At 37.2% G+C, this 15904-nt stretch overlaps 1 protein-coding gene across 7 annotated transcripts; it reads left to right on the top strand.

Annotated features, from left to right (window-relative positions):
- Positions 1 to 423: 423 nt before the first annotated feature.
- Positions 424 to 15247, top strand: LOC108479167 (protein CHROMATIN REMODELING 4). 7 transcript variants are annotated; one of them, XM_053023620.1, is made up of 13 exons: positions 424 to 1361; positions 1544 to 1586; positions 2493 to 2805; positions 3472 to 3573; positions 3694 to 4587; positions 5709 to 5810; positions 5904 to 5934; positions 6013 to 8651; positions 9503 to 9660; positions 11218 to 11332; positions 11532 to 11617; positions 11981 to 12644; positions 12743 to 15247. In XM_053023620.1, the coding sequence occupies exons 3-13, from the start codon at positions 2593 to 2595 to the stop codon at positions 14783 to 14785; spliced, it is 7047 nt and encodes a 2348-aa protein (XP_052879580.1). In that variant the 5' UTR covers positions 424 to 1361; positions 1544 to 1586; positions 2493 to 2592; the 3' UTR covers positions 14786 to 15247. The 7 variants fall into 7 exon arrangements, with proteins under 7 accessions (XP_052879580.1, XP_017637092.1, XP_052879579.1 ...); XM_017781603.2 differs by having other exon boundaries at positions 424 to 1357; positions 5904 to 8651; XM_053023619.1 differs by having other exon boundaries at positions 5712 to 5810; positions 5904 to 8651.
- Positions 15248 to 15904: the final 657 nt, after the last annotated feature.

The following is a 15904-nucleotide window of genomic DNA, read 5'->3' as shown; positions in this document are numbered from 1 at the left end:
GTATATTCCTACTAACGTAGTTTTCATTAAAGATGAACAAATATTCTTATTCATCGATTTATTTAATGCTGGAATCTGACCTGATATTAATAAGGGGATTTCTGTCTCCAAAATAGGACCTGCAGCTTAAATTAAAGATGTAAAACAAATTGCTTGTAAATCATAATTGGAATTGACCTAATTCGTTGAATTAGAAACCTTTTCACTTCTAATCTCGATAAAGCAACTCAAAATTAATTGGAAGGAGGAAAACTTATACATTTTACATTTTAAAGTTGTTATTTGAAATTATTTACACTTATTAAATGCTTAACGGATAATTTAGTTAAATAGCAAATAATAAATCTGGATTAGATTTAGTAAGTAAACTTTAAAATTTATAAAATTATAAATCTCTTAGTTTTATTATACAAAACTAGTTATACTTATAAGCTTAACCCTTAAAACCAAGAAAAGTGCTCGTTAGAAAATCGAAGATTGGTATTAAAATATTTAATGAGTATCTCAACAAAACGAAAATTGATAAAAAAAAAAAAAAAAAAAACCTCGAAGCAATGTCGGAATCAAACAAAACAAAACCGAGTAAGAGGAAATAAAAAAAGATTAAAGAAAGAAAAGAAGGCATAATATTAATAAGAGACAGCAGCGTATACAATAAGAGGGGTCTGATCCAAGTCCAACCAAAGCAAAGCAAAGCAAAGGCAAAGCATGGCGGCGATTACGAGGAGAGGAGAGCGAAAGGAAAGCAAGGTTCTTTCGTGGGCAGTGGTGTGGTGGCTTTGGGCTTGGGGAGAAGAGAAAGGAAATAAAAATAGACAAGGAATGTAGAAAAACAAAAAGAAAAAGGGCAAACAAAATAGGAAGTGGCGTCTGGTGAAGCCACGTGGCACATCATCAGTGGTTAGGTAGGAGAGAGAGGGAGAGAGGGGAGGAGGAAGGGCTGCTTTCCCTTTCCTTAATATCTCTCTTTCTCATGCGCTGCCATGTCAGAGTGGTAACCCCGTCCGTCCCCTATTACCCCGGCGAATCCGTATCGTATGCTCTCTTCACTCTCTATAAAACCCCCTATCCTTCTCTTTACACCTTTTCTCTCTTTATTTTTATTTTTCGAGTTGGGGTTAATTTTTATTATTTTTGTCAATTCTCTCTATATTTATTTTCATTTTTTTTCTCGTGTCTTCGCCTTTTCTCTCTCTTTCTCGTATCTCTCTCTCTTCGCTCCTTTTTCTTTGCTTTGCTATACCCTAATACCCTCCCCTTCTCTCTCCTCCTCCATCTGTTTTTATTCACTACATCTCTCAATCTGTTACTCTTCATATTATTCCACTTGGTTTTGATTCTTTGATCCACGAGAAAGGTTGGTAAGCTTCTTTTCCTATCTGGGTATTACTTATTTCCTTTTTTTAGCTTTGGGGTTTTCTAATTTAGGTGCCTTGAGCTGTCTATTATGTGTATTCTGATGTTTTATTGCATGTTCTCTGTTGTTTTCATGTTTGGGAGGTTTGTGTTTATACTTTGATTGAAATTTGGTGGGCTTTTGCAGTAATTCCGAAATTGGGGTTCTGTGAGTGAGTTTGTCATTGCAGGTGAGTTTTGTTGAAATGGGGTTTTCAGTTCAATGCAAGCTCAATGTTTTATGCATATATTGAATTTTCGAAACTGATTCTTCAATTTGGCTCGTTTTCCGTGTTAATTTGCTGTGCATTTTATGGTCATTTGTTTGGTTTAGATGTTTTATTTCATTCCTAGACTAGATAGTGGCTCCTAGCTATTACATTTCCCAAGCTGTTCTAATTTACCACTGGGATTTAGGCTTGCATTTGTTCTTGTTGCTGATTGAATTGAGTGTAGAATGTGTCAAACCTGGGTAAATGCTGTTACTTCCGATTTTTCATTTTTTTTATCCCATAGATGATGCCTGGATTAATGATGCTACTTCTGTCATATTGTCTGATTCCGTTGTTGCTTCTGCTCTATGTAGAATATGGAGTTTGGATTTGGTTTGACTATTATGTTCACCTTTTTAATTAAACCATAGTGACTTTCTTTTGGTATTTACATGGATTGATTCTGTTGCTTTAGATGAATTAGGTTTTTTTATATTGGTACTTCAATTTTGACAGTTTAGAAACAAGCACTGAGAATAATGTGAACTGTGATGTTGCCTATTCGCGGCAGTTTGAAGTTGGTTGAATTACAAAAGACTAATCTGAAGTTGAGTTTGTTTGGCCTCGTCTAGAAACTGGAATAAATGAGGTGTTCAATATCATGAGTTTATGTTTTAAGTAATTCAGTATGATTTCCCTTTTCCTACCCTCTGCTTTTTTTTAAAAAAAAAAAAAACCGCTTTTCTGAAATGCTTTCAGTCTGTTTGCATGCATCCTTTACCCTTCTTTGGAGTAATAAAACCATTGTTGCTTCGTAGTTGCCTTTCGGTCTTGTAACAAGTTGTATTGCTGAAAATGATGAAATTGTACGGTGATTATTTGCAGGGGCTAAGATTGCCAATTGGAAGCTTCATTGTTCTGTCCGTGATTTGACATACTTTCTGCTATTCATAGCCGCAATGTTAATACCCATGATTAGAAAAAGATGAAAGACATTAGTTCATTGAATAGTAAAATGATTAACCGAAACTGGGTCCTGAAGCGCAAACGAAGAAAGCTTCCGTGTGGTCCATCCCTAGCCAATGGTAAAGAAGAAAACTTATTATCAGAATCTCCAAGGAGTTCTTCAGCTAAGCGTAGGCTGAAAGGTGAAATTAGTACCGACCAGTCATCATCTAAAAAAAAGGGAAATGATGGGGTATGTTCTTTTCAATTCTTGTTCCTTCATTGAGTTGTTCTCCTCATGGTAATGTAGTTATCTTTTCGTCTTTTGATTTGGTTGTTCATGGTTGATGTAGCTAAACAATCTCCTCAGTCATTTTCTGGAAAGTTGTCAATATGTTCAAATTTTACTCAAAATTGATCAAGTGTTATGAATTTAGCTAGGTTTTTATCAAGTATCAGAATCCACATGCCAGAAGTTTTTGAATCATGCATGCTTCAATTCAATATAATTTTTTACTCAAGAGGAACCAGGCTCTGAACAAGAACTATTGGTGGATTTGGGTTTTCAGAACTTTTTTCCATTGCAATAGGCTTAGTGCACTTCTTGTATGCATCAGTTCATGTGACCTCGAGAACTTCTAAGTTCTGTCTATGATTATGGATTGTGTTTTCAAAAACGTTTCATTGTTTTACTTGTCTCCTTCACCTTGTTCTGCTTGAGAAACGTGTATACTAGTTTGCTGTTAGAAACTCAGAGAAAACCATTTTAGTATCATACTGCATTGGTGTGAGGAGACAAATAATGTACAGAGAACGAAATTCAATGAAATATACTTTCATTTGCAATCCTGTGTTTTGACTGTGTTTTATAGACATTTAAACTACTTCTGACAACTATTCTGATTTTTATTGTCTTCAGTACTACTATGAATGTGTTATTTGTGATCTTGGTGGGAACTTGTTGTGTTGTGATAACTGTCCCAGGACCTATCATCTACAATGCCTTGATCCACCTCTTAAGGTAGGATATCACAGCTAACTTGAGATAATCCTCTTCTTTGTTTTATGGCTCCATCAGCTATTATTTTTCACTCATTCTATCTTTTCTCTTTTCATTGTTCTTCTGTATCCATGATTGTAGCGCATCCCAATGGGAAAGTGGCAATGCCCAAAGTGCTGTAAGAAGAACGATTCACTCAAGCCCATTACTCATCTGGATTCAATTTCCAAACGAGCAAGATCAAAAACTATCAAGACAAAAGCTCAAACTGGAATAAAGTCACCTACTACTGAGAAAGTGTCCCGGATTTTTGGAACATCCATTATTGCAAAGAAAAGATCATCCTCTAGTAAAGGAAAATCTGATGTAGCTCAGGGAGTGGATACTTTGAAAAAGGAACCAGAAACCTCTCATATAGATGTACCTTCTACCCCTAAACCAAGTGTTACATCCATTGGTGGTGCTGAGGAAGGTGGTGCTTCTTGTGTGAATGTTGATGATGAGAAGACTCCTGTTGCATCTCCAACAGGTTCATCTGCTGAAAGGAAGTTAACTCCTGTAGCTGGTGGTTCATCATGTATGAATGTTGATGATGGAATGAAGCCAGTTGCATCTCCAACAGGTTCATCAGCTGAAAGGAAGTTAACTCCTGTAGCTGGTGAGGTTTTGTCTCATTCTAAGAGTACAAACTCAGAGAAAAATGATGAAGCACCTGAAGCGAAGCATGAATTGTCTTGTGATAATGAGTCTCCCACAGACAAAGTTGTTCTTGCAATTGGTGTAGCCACAAGGAAAGACAGAAAAAGAAAGCAGAAAGTCAGCGATGAGGCAAGTCAAAAGAAGCGTAAGAGTGATAAGGGTAAGCGTACTGTCAGTACTTCTAAAAAGAAGGGGTCCAAAGCAAATAATATTGGCCCTGGAACTAGTAAAACTCATCAGAAACAGAAACAGAAGCCTGTTAACCATGGGGTTTCTGCATCTTTGTCAAAGGATGATGATGGGAGCAAGAATTTTGATACTCAGAAAAAAGATGAGGTATGTTATAATCTTATAGGTTTTTTTTTAATGGGATGTTGGAGGTCTTCTATTTTCTTTCATATGCTCAGGTGAGATTTGATGTGAATTATGTAGATGATTTTTTTAATTTAAATGAGTCTTTGTAGATATTTATTATTGTCCTCTAGGAATTTTTGCACTTTAATGGATTCATCTTTCTGAACTGTAGTCATGCATATGTAATTGGGGGAACTTGTTGGTGAAAAGCAGAGTTCTTAGAAGTTTTCTTCTGGGAGAGATAATATCTGGACAATTAGTTCCGTTGTCATATATGATGGATTGGTTTTATAGATACCTTGAAATCAGAGTAGAGCTCATATAAGAGGCTTAGGGTCTTTCTGAACCGTAGTCTCCCAGGCTGAGATCCCCCCTTAAAATTTGAACTAGTTTCCTTAATTTGCTACGTTTTTGCAGTGTTCTCCTGCATTGTATGGATTTATCGTTCTATATGAGAATCCAAAATGGAAAACTTCATTAATCTTTTAGTTGAGAGCCTTCTTCCCATGTGGTATACAAATTCAAACCTAAGATGGGTAGATCACTTCTCGAACTAATCAGATCATGATTGTAAGAGCTTACACTATAGAGTTAATGGATTTCCTCCTGCTTTACTTGTACTGGTTCAGTGTTAAATATAAGCTATATTTTATGCACGTGTTGTCTTTCTTTATCTTTTATTTTTGTCTTCTAAACTTCACATGTTCTGCATATTTGAACTAGAATGTCTAGATGAAGTTGTCTATTGATTTTATGTTGGTGTTCAAGTTTTTGGTTTACAGTTTGATAACTGTCCAATATTATTATTGCCCTATTGGTGCATAAATTTAGAGGTGCATCTTAGGATGGTCTTTTTTTTTTTTTTCTTATTGGTGCATAAATTTAGTACTCTGTTTATAGTGAACATGTAAGTGTGACTTCCTAAAGGTAATGCCTTGAAAATATGATACACACACATATTAATGCTCCAGTATATGAGTTCTTACGAAAGTACCATTGTTTTCTTCACTTGTTAATGTTTCTCATTGCTGATTGAATCACATTGTTGTGACTACTCTTGGAATTCTTTCGGCTTGTTTAAATCCTTTAATTTTCTTGATCAGAAGCTTTCTGAGGGTGCAGAGCAGCAGTCCGATGAGTTAGATAAAGGAATTCTCAATCCCCCGCTGAGATGTGAAGACAGTGTTCCTGCCGAACTTCTGCAGGTTAGTTGACTTATATGTATCCGATATGAACTCTTTACTTTTGTGGATAATCGCTCACCTTTTTCCCAAGTATCTTACTTATCTGCTTCACAGGTTGATCGAGTTCTAGGCTGTCGGGTTCAAGGTGATAATGCTAGTATTTTGCATCATGCATCTGCAGCACTTTCAGAGGACATGCTTTCTGATGATTTTGTAATTGCAGTAAATCCAAGCAGACTTTCAGAGGAGAATTCTGTTTGTGATATTGATTCAGATACAGTAACTGCTGAAAATCTTACTGAGGGTTGCCCTAAGACTCTGAAAGGTTCTGATAAAGAAAGCACAAAGAATGATGTCAGAGTGGATAAAATGAATGTATATAGAAGGTCTGTCACTAAGAAATGCAAAGGAGGGGATTCTTTGGACTTATTGAACAAAGACACTAAGGATTCAGATTGTGCAATCATAAATGGTAAGGATCAAGATGAATCCGTGGTAAGTGTAGAAGATTCAGGAAAAAGAAATGAGAAAACTGTAGTAGAAGAGTTGACTGCTGATGTTAATGTGAAAAGTCATGGTGCCACTGAAGCTCCAAAAGTTTGTGAAACGCCTGCTAAAACGAAAGAGATGGGTGCAGAAATGAAAATACGTAGCAGTGTTGAAAATAAAGTCCAAGAACCTGCTGTGACTGAATCAGCATGTTCTAAAGAGGAGACGGTCTCATATGAATTTTTTGTTAAATGGGTGGGGATGTCCCATATCCATAATAGTTGGATTTCTGAATCCCAGCTGAAAATTCTGGCGAAGAGAAAACTAGAAAATTATAAGGCCAAATATGGGACAACTGTGATAAATATCTGTGAGGAAAAGTGGAAGAAGCCTCAGCGAGTTATTTCTCTCCGTGTTACAAATAATGGCCGGGAAGCTTTTGTGAAGTGGACTGGTCTTCCATATGATGAATGCACTTGGGAAAGGTTAGATGAACCTGTTCTTCAGCAATCTTCTCATCTAATTAATCTGTTTGAACAGTTTGAACGTCAAACATTGGAAAAAGATGCTACTAAGGATGAAGCTAGGGCAAAGGGTGAGCAGCAGCATGATATTGTTACTTTGGCAGATCAACCTAAAGAATTGAAGGGAGGCTCTCTATTTCCCCATCAGCTTGAAGCACTTAACTGGCTGCGTAGATGTTGGCATAAATCCAAAAATGTTATACTTGCTGATGAAATGGGGCTTGGAAAAACTGTATCTGCTGTTGCCTTTATTTCGTCACTTTATTTTGAGTTTAAAGCTACTCTGCCATGTCTAGTGCTGGTTCCACTTTCTACTATGCCTAACTGGCTTGCTGAGTTTTCATTATGGGCTCCTGATTTAAATGTTGTGGAGTATCATGGTTGCGCCAAAGCAAGAGCCATCATTCGCCAGTATGAATGGCATGCTAGTGATTCGAATGAATTGAGTAGGAAAACAGCTTCGTACAAATTTAATGTTCTTTTAACTACTTATGAAATGATTCTTGTGGACTCATCTCATTTGCGTGGTGTTCCTTGGGAAGTTCTTGTGGTTGATGAGGGTCATCGCTTGAAAAATTCAGGAAGTAAGCTGTTTAGCTTGCTCAACACATTCTCTTTCCAGCATCGTGTTCTATTGACTGGAACCCCGCTCCAGAATAACATTGGTGAGATGTATAACTTGCTTAATTTCTTGCAGCCAGCTTCCTTCCCTTCTTTATCTTCGTTTGAGGAGAAATTTAATGATCTCACAACTGCGGAAAAGGTCGAAGAATTAAAGAAACTTGTTGCTCCTCATATGCTTCGAAGACTTAAAAGGGATGCCATGCAAAATATTCCCCCTAAAACTGAACGAATGGTGCCTGTTGAACTGTCATCCATTCAAGCTGAATACTACCGTGCAATGCTAACTAAGAACTACCAGATATTACGGAATATTGGGAAGGGGGTTGCACAGCAGTCAATGTTAAACATTGTGATGCAACTGAGAAAGGTTTGTAATCATCCATATCTCATACCAGGTACTGAGCCTGAGTCTGGATCACTAGAGTTTCTTCATGAAATGCGTATAAAAGCTTCAGCCAAGTTGACTCTTTTGCATTCCATGCTTAAAGTCCTATATAGAGAAGGCCATAGAGTTCTTATCTTTTCACAAATGACTAAGCTTCTTGATATCCTTGAGGATTATTTAACCATAGAATTTGGCCCTAAAACATACGAGAGAGTTGATGGCTCTGTTTCAGTTGCTGATCGTCAAACAGCGATATCAAGGTTCAACCAAGATAAAAGTCGATTTGTCTTCTTGCTATCAACACGTTCTTGTGGTCTTGGTATCAATTTGGCAACAGCTGACACTGTTATAATTTATGATTCTGATTTCAACCCACATGCTGACATCCAAGCTATGAATCGGGCACATCGAATTGGACAATCAAACAGACTTTTAGTATACAGGCTTGTAGTTCGTGCCAGTGTGGAAGAGCGGATCTTGCAACTTGCTAAAAAGAAGCTAATGCTTGATCAGCTGTTTGTCAACAAGTCTGGATCCCAAAAGGAAGTAGAAGACATTCTGCGATGGGGAACGGAAGAACTCTTCATTGATTCTTCTAGTGGGAAAGATTCAGGTGAAGGTAATAACAATAAAGAAGATGCATTAGTGGATACAGATCATAAGCACCGGAAGAGGGTTGGTGGTCTCGGAGATGTGTACCAAGACAAATGTACTGATGGCAGCAACAAGATTGTGTGGGATGAAAGTGCAATTTTGAAATTGCTTGATCGTACAAACCTTCAGTCTGGACCAACTGATGCCGAGGGGGATTTGGAAAATGATATGCTTGGCTCAGTAAAGGTGAGGTATTCTACTTATGTTATGTTGAAGTGTGTGTGGTTTTGTATGTTAATACATTCATTGGCTAACAAATGCAATGACTTGTACTTTTTTTCCTCTCTGCATGGGAATGATATGCTGATGCTTTTGTTGCTTCTAATGGTTGGCATTAGCAGTCAAACCTGGAATCACAGTTTTATTGCTTCTATATTCTGTTTACAGTAGAATTGCTATGTAAATTGGTCCCACCCCCCCTCAAAAAAAAAAAAAAAAAAAAAAAAAAGAAAAAATGAAAAAAAGAAAAAGGAAACAACAAAAAAGAAAAACTCCTGAAGTGAGCTTAAATTATATGGTTTAGTTGGTCAAAGTAGGAGCTCTAGGGTCTGCCCCTTAGTTGTTACGAGCTGTACCTGTTTTAGCAAGCCTAAAGACTCCTTGTATCTTTAGGTTGTAAATTGTTTACAGTTTATAAGTATTTTTATGCATGCAAACTTGAATGTTATTGCCAACTATTAGACCTAGCTGTTGAGGTTACTGCATCTGTTATTCTTTTAAATTATGTTGCCCCTTAGAGTTCATGTTTACGTGTGAGTTTCTTAGTATTGTTAAAATTGGTAGTTTATTAAATGTTTTACTATTTCATTATGCATATTTTTTTGGCCACTGTTTGTGGGGTCTTAAAAGTAGCTCTTGATGGGATTTCATTTTGCTTAAAAATTTCTTAGAATTGCTAATATTTTATTGTTTTTGGTCTTTACCTGTGTTTGTGTTAGACTTTCCTATTTTTACTATTTGCAGTCATTCTAATTTCAAAGAAAGCCGTAATCTTGTTGTTTCTTTATTGAACATTTCTTCATTTTCTTCTTGTGCAGTCTGTTGAATGGAATGATGAAACAACAGAAGAACCAGGGGGAGGTGAATCTCCTCCAGCTGTTGCTGATGATATTTTGGAGCAGACTTCTGAGAAGAAAGAAGATAATGTGCTAAATGGTACTGAAGAAAATGAATGGGACAAACTTTTGCGTGTGAGGTGAATATCTTTCTTTTTCCCATCCCATTTCTTTTCTATGAAAAAGCTATTGAACTAAAGGTTCCTTACGTTTAAAGGCACAGGAAAATCCAATTTTGCAAATGAAAAACCCAGTAGAATAGTTGAGAATTTGATTAAATTCATGCACTGCATAGAGCCGTGGAATGAGTTCAACAGCTATGAACTTTAGTTTATTGAAGTTATGAGGATCGCAGGTCATACCACTAGGCTGTTAGAACTTGAAAAACTCCTCTCTTTTTCCTTCAATTATAGGAAAGAAATGTTGCTAATCACTGAGATAATAAGATGCAATCCTTTACTTTTGTCTTTAAATATTAAGCCAGAGTAGGGATCTCTTGTTGCCTGTACTGAGCTTGAGGTGATGAGTGGCTAGTTTTAACTACTCAAACATGCATAGAGATGGATTAAACTATAAAGAGATTTGTTTTATTGGTAATGTATGTTTTTTTGTATTCAAGTATCTAAGGAATTATGAGGGAATTTAGGGTTAATTTGGCATTTTTTTAATGTTAGGTTAGGAATTAGGCTATAAATACCTATGCTATTTGTTTTCTAGTAATTTCAAATATTGAACTTTTTTTTTTTTCAAATGACTGAGATATTGAGAACTGAGGTTTTGGGTTCTTGGAGGTTGAAAATTCTTGTTATATTGAGTTCTTTTTGGTAGTTCTTGGTAGTTTCTTTGGCATTATTGGTACAACTAAATTTTGATAGCATGTCACCTGTAGATCTGTAAACTTTGCCTCCAAATCCGATGTTTGCAAGTGAGGTTATTATCTTAAATATATCCTGCTCTTTGTCCCACCATCATTTTTATTTTTTATTTTGGCTTTGTAGATAGCTTCTGCTTCAGGTCCTGCAAAGCTTCTATATGATGAAATTGATAGCAGTTTACAGTCCCAATTTTTAGTTTCCTGCTTGATATAGTGTGGTCCACAATTCAGAACTGGTCATTGTTTTTGAATGAAACAGAACTTGCATAATAAATAAATTGTCCTGCTGCTGTTGTTTAGAAAAAATAAATGCTATTCAACAGAATGAGTGGTCAAAATAACGAGTCGAGATCAACTTATGTTGACTTGAGAATGGCTACTCTTTCACCTTGTAATTTTAATGAAGTCTTTGGAAAACAATCAATGCATAACATTGATCTATGAAAATCTTATATGATAAATTTAAGCACTCAGCCGTTTAGTCATCTTGTTAGAATATGATGTGATGTGTGTACTTTTCAATAAATTCCTTTCAGATGGTATATCCAAAAGTATCTGGTCTAAGCTTAAATCTGTTTTGTATCATTGAAGATTAACTTTGAGTAAACTTTTGTTATAGCATTAAGAGTTTAATTAAATCTAGTTGAAATGAATCAGACATTAAATGCTGTCCAACTCTTTTGAGAGAAAAATGCTGTTGAACTTTTGTTAAAAGAACAAAAGTAGATAACTGTCATTATATTGTATGTCAAAAACTTAATTTCCCACTTTGGCCCTAGTTTTTTTGTTACGGATTTGTGTTGAACTCTCTTGCTTGATACAGGTGGGAGAAATATCAAAGTGAGGAGGAAGCAGCCCTTGGTAGAGGGAAGCGACAAAGGAAAGCCGTCTCCTATAGAGAGGCATATACTCCACATCCCAATGAGACAACGACCGAGGTACTTAGCTTTCTGCTTTTGATTGCAATAAAACTGGCTTTTCTCTTTTCTCCTTTATATTTAATACTTTTCAAAATATACGGATGCTCTTACTTTATTCCACCTTCACTTGCTTGCTCAGTAGCCTGTAACTTGTAACCTACTCTAGTTCTTGTATTGCTTATTCATGGTGTTAGCAACTTGTTATTCTGTTGAAAAGCAGAGTGGCGGGGAAGAAGAGAAGGAACCAGAAACAGAGCCAGAGCGGGATTATACACCAGCAGGACGGGCTCTTAAAGCAAAGTAGTAAGTTCAGATCCTTTCTGAGAATTCCACTTGCTGAATTTTCTGTTGAGATGCCAGTAAAGTAGTATTTTCAAAATTACTGCACTGTCAATAATTTGAATGCATGTTAGCTGACTTATTGTTAAACATAGAAATGAAACCATATAATGAATTTGTTGGAGTTAAACTGTTAAGTCGTTAGTTGAAGAACACACATGCTCCAATTACAGGAACTCTTTGAATAATGTAGTAGCCATTTCTACTATTAATCTTTTACTTTCTCAGATTACATTTGCTTGGCTTTCTCTGGTAAATTAGTAGGATACATTCTTAAATTTTTTATATCTTGGGTGCATTAATTTACTCTGTAATCCTTTTTGACAGTACTAAACTCCGTGCTCGACAAAAAGAACGGCTTGCTAGGAGAAATGCAATTGAAGAAGTTCGTCCCAGTGAGGGATTTCCTGGACTTGAGTCGGTAGCACAGTGTCCTTCCATCAATGGAAGAGAAGGGGATCATGTTAATCAATCTGATCAACAGTCAGATAAAGATAAGTGTTTGATAATTGACTTGGAGGATGATAAACATGCTCAATCATTAGATGAACCAAAGAACAAAGATGATTCAATTTTAAGGCTTGGGAGGCTGTCAAAACATAAAACAAGTGGACAATTGGATCTTTCTGTCAACCCTCTTCACCAGTCTTCTCCTGACATGATCCTTCCAAGTAGCAATCATCAAGGCACAAGCTATAACCAATCTCTACCTTCCAACAACTTGTTGCCAGTTCTTGGGCTTTGTGCTCCCAATGCTAGTCAGTTTGACTCATTTCATAAAAACTTCTCAAGATCAAATTGTCGGCAAAGCAGGCCAGGAACTGGACCAGAGTTTCCATTCAATTTAGCTCCAACTACAGGAGCTTCAATTGAGAAAGAAGCAAAAGGTCAAGAGACTACCTTGGACAAATTTAAATTGCAAGATTCACCTCCCGAAGTTTTACAACGTCTTAAAATTGGAAACCAAGATAGTTGGCTCCCGTTTAACCCGGTAACCCTCTTTGTCAGCATTTTGTTTTTCTTTAGTTGTCAAATACAAAACCTTCCTTTCCATGTTAATATATGATGACAAGACTTGTTTCCTTGCAGTATCCTTCTGCTTCTTCACAAGGAAAAATTTTTGATCGATTAGAAAGTTCTGGTGCTAGTTCTTCTGATTTTCAGGAAAAGATGCCACTGCCTAATTTACCTTTTGATGAGAAATTGCTTCCTCGGTTCTCCCTTCCTACCAAAGGCATGATGACATCACATCATGACCTATTGCCTAGCTTATCTTTAGGGAGTAGGCTTGATGCTGTGACTGAGTCAGTGCAAGACCTTCCTACAATGCCATTGCTGCCCAATTTAAAATATCCTCCACAAGATGTGCCTAGGTACAATCAGCAAGAGAGGGACATGCCTCCAACATTGGGTTTGGGTCAGTTGCCTCCCATTTCTTCTTTTCCTGAAAACCATAGGAGGGTGCTTGAAAATATTATGATGAGGACTGGATCTGGGAACTTGTATAAAAAGAAATCGAAGGTAGAGGGCTGGTCAGAGGATGAACTGGATTTTCTCTGGATTGGTGTTCGTAGACACGGACGAGGTAGTTGGGATGCCATGCTTAGAGACGCCAGGCTAAGATTTTCAAAGTACAAAACTTCAGAAGATTTGGCAGCTAGGTGGGAGGAGGAGCAACTTAAAATTCTGGATGGGCCAGCTTTTCCAGTTCCAAAATTCCCCAAGCTAACGAAAACCACCAAACCTTCTTCCTTGTTTCCAAGCATTCCTGATGGAATGATGACGCGGGCACTGCAGGGTAGTAGATTTGTTGCACCCTCAAAATTTCAAACTCACCTGACTGATATGAAGTTGGGGTTTGGAGATCTAGCTTCTAGCCTGCCTCACTTTGAGCTATCAGACCAACTTGGTTTGCAAAATGATAGTTTTCCCCCTATTCCAACATGGAATCCTGACAAATCTCGTGCAAACTTTTCTGGAGATTCAGTTGCTGGGCCCTCTGATAGGCCAGGGCCATCTGTGAGTGTACCTGGTGAGAAACCTTTTTTTCTCAATTCCTTTGGAGCCAGCAACTTGGGTTCAAGTTTGAATTGCTCCAGTAGCCCTGATTTACACAGGAAGGAGGATGATTATGGTTCAATGAAGCATGGGAAGTTGCCTAGTGTTCTTGATAAATCGCTAAATATGTTACGTGATTCCCTCAATAATGGTGGAAATGGTGAATCTGCCAGCTCTGGGTTTCTCTCCGATCCAAATAAAGGGCTGAATCTTTCTTATTCAAAGGGAAAAGAAGTAGCTGGAAATAGTTCTTCCAAGAACAAGTTACCTCACTGGCTTCGTGAAGCTGTTAGTACTCCTGCAAAACCTCCAGATCCTGATCTACCACCAACTGTTTCAGCAATAGCTCAGTCAGTTCGTGTATTGTATGGAGAAGATAAGCCTACCATTCCCCCATTTGTGGTACCTGGGCCCCCTCCTCCTCAACCAAAGGACCCGAGACACAGTCTAAAAAAGAAAAAGAAACGGAAGTCGCACATCTTCAGGCAGGTCCTACCGGACACAGCTGGAAGTAGTAGTCTCTCTCCGGCATGCTCAATTCCGTTGGCACCACCATTTCAATTGCTTCCACAATCAGTTACTGGAACTGCAGGGCTTCCTTTGATTGAATCTGATTACAGCAGGTCTCCTCGTAACTTAAGCATGATGAATACATCATCTTCATCGGCGTATCTTATTCCACCAAAGAAATCAAGCATGGGATTATCCCCGTCCCCTGAAGTGCTTCAACTAGTAGCATCTTGTGTTGCTCCAGGGCCACACTTGTCATTAACTTCTGGCATGACAAATTCTAGCTTACATGATGGCAAACTTGCATTGCCAAAATCTGTTAACGAAGTTGGATATCCAGATTCACTAGGTGTATCTGTCAAAGGGAAAGCTAAACTGAGCCCGACCATTGATGTCCAGGATCAATCTCCAGAGGAGAGGCAAGATGAACCTGATTGTGGGGATTCTAGCAAGACTGAGTCAGATCATTCTCGACCTGAACAACCTGATGTAGAGGAAATATCATCAGAAGGCACTGTGTCAGATCATCCTGTGAGTGAGCATGAAGCTGGTATACAGGAGTAAACAGTGAAACAATTATTCTTTGATGTGCTCGAATTTTTGTAGGCATGATGCAGCGAGTGATTAACTAGCATATATAGGGATCATTTAGGACATCTCTAGTGTAAAGTTTCTGTAAGAGGAAGGAAATATAGAGTGTTGCCTGCCTGCAACGGATTCTTTTGTCTTGCCTCCACGTTGAGAGCTCACAACTATTTGCAGCTGCCAACAGTGGAATTTTCATCTGCGAAATGAGCTTCATTCAATCCAGGTGATAAAATTTGGAGGGAAGTTTGTTTCTTGTTGCAGTCTGCCACCTACATATGTTATCTTCAAGCTATCTGGGTTGTGCAATTTTTTTTGTTTCATAATTGTAAAAGTTATCCTCCTGAATGTTAAGTCATTCTACTTTACACTGTGGCATTAAAGTAACGTTTGATGTAGCTTGGATCGCGGGTATATAACACATTATTTAGTTTTTTCTGACTGCATCGGGCGAATGAAATCTTGTGCATGAATTATCACAGCGCATGTCTTTTCTTGTACTGCGGCAATTATTTCTTTTTGAGTTATGTATTAATTTTTTTTTTATTGAACTAGATACTTGCACTTGACTTGAGCCTATTCGGTCAATTAAGAGTTGTCATGTAATTAAAAATTTATTTTCCCTTTGTTTGGCTTGGAGCAAGAAAAGAAAATAATTAAGTAAATTAATATAAAATAAAAATTAAATTAAAATTAAAAATATTATATTTTTCTCTCTATTCTCCTCGTTCACCAAACCTCATTTCCAGCAACCTTCCATCGCCATCTATCATCTTCCATCATCTAGCACCATTACCAGCAAACCTCCAAATGCCAATTGCTTATCCTCTCGTGCGCAACTAAAAATTTAGTTAAAAAGATGAAAGAGTGGGTGATTTAATTAATTAAAATAATGGTTGTCTAGTTAGCCGTGGTGATTGCGAATATACTTTACATATATGTAACATTTCAACCCATTTTTTGGCCTTCTAATTTCTCTCAAAAACATTTCCCAAATCTATTTTGACAAAAAAAAAAAGAAAAAGCTTATACGTGTTTGCTTTTTATGAGTGCTACTGTGAAAATAGAATGTTAGTAATGACAATATATATAGCAAAG

The sequence above is a fragment of the Gossypium arboreum genome, chromosome 12 (genome assembly GCF_025698485.1).
Source record: "Gossypium arboreum isolate Shixiya-1 chromosome 12, ASM2569848v2, whole genome shotgun sequence".
NCBI lineage: Eukaryota > Viridiplantae > Streptophyta > Magnoliopsida > Malvales > Malvaceae > Gossypium > Gossypium arboreum.
Note: the sequence above shows the minus strand (reverse complement) of the source record. Positions and strands in the feature narration are given on the sequence as shown.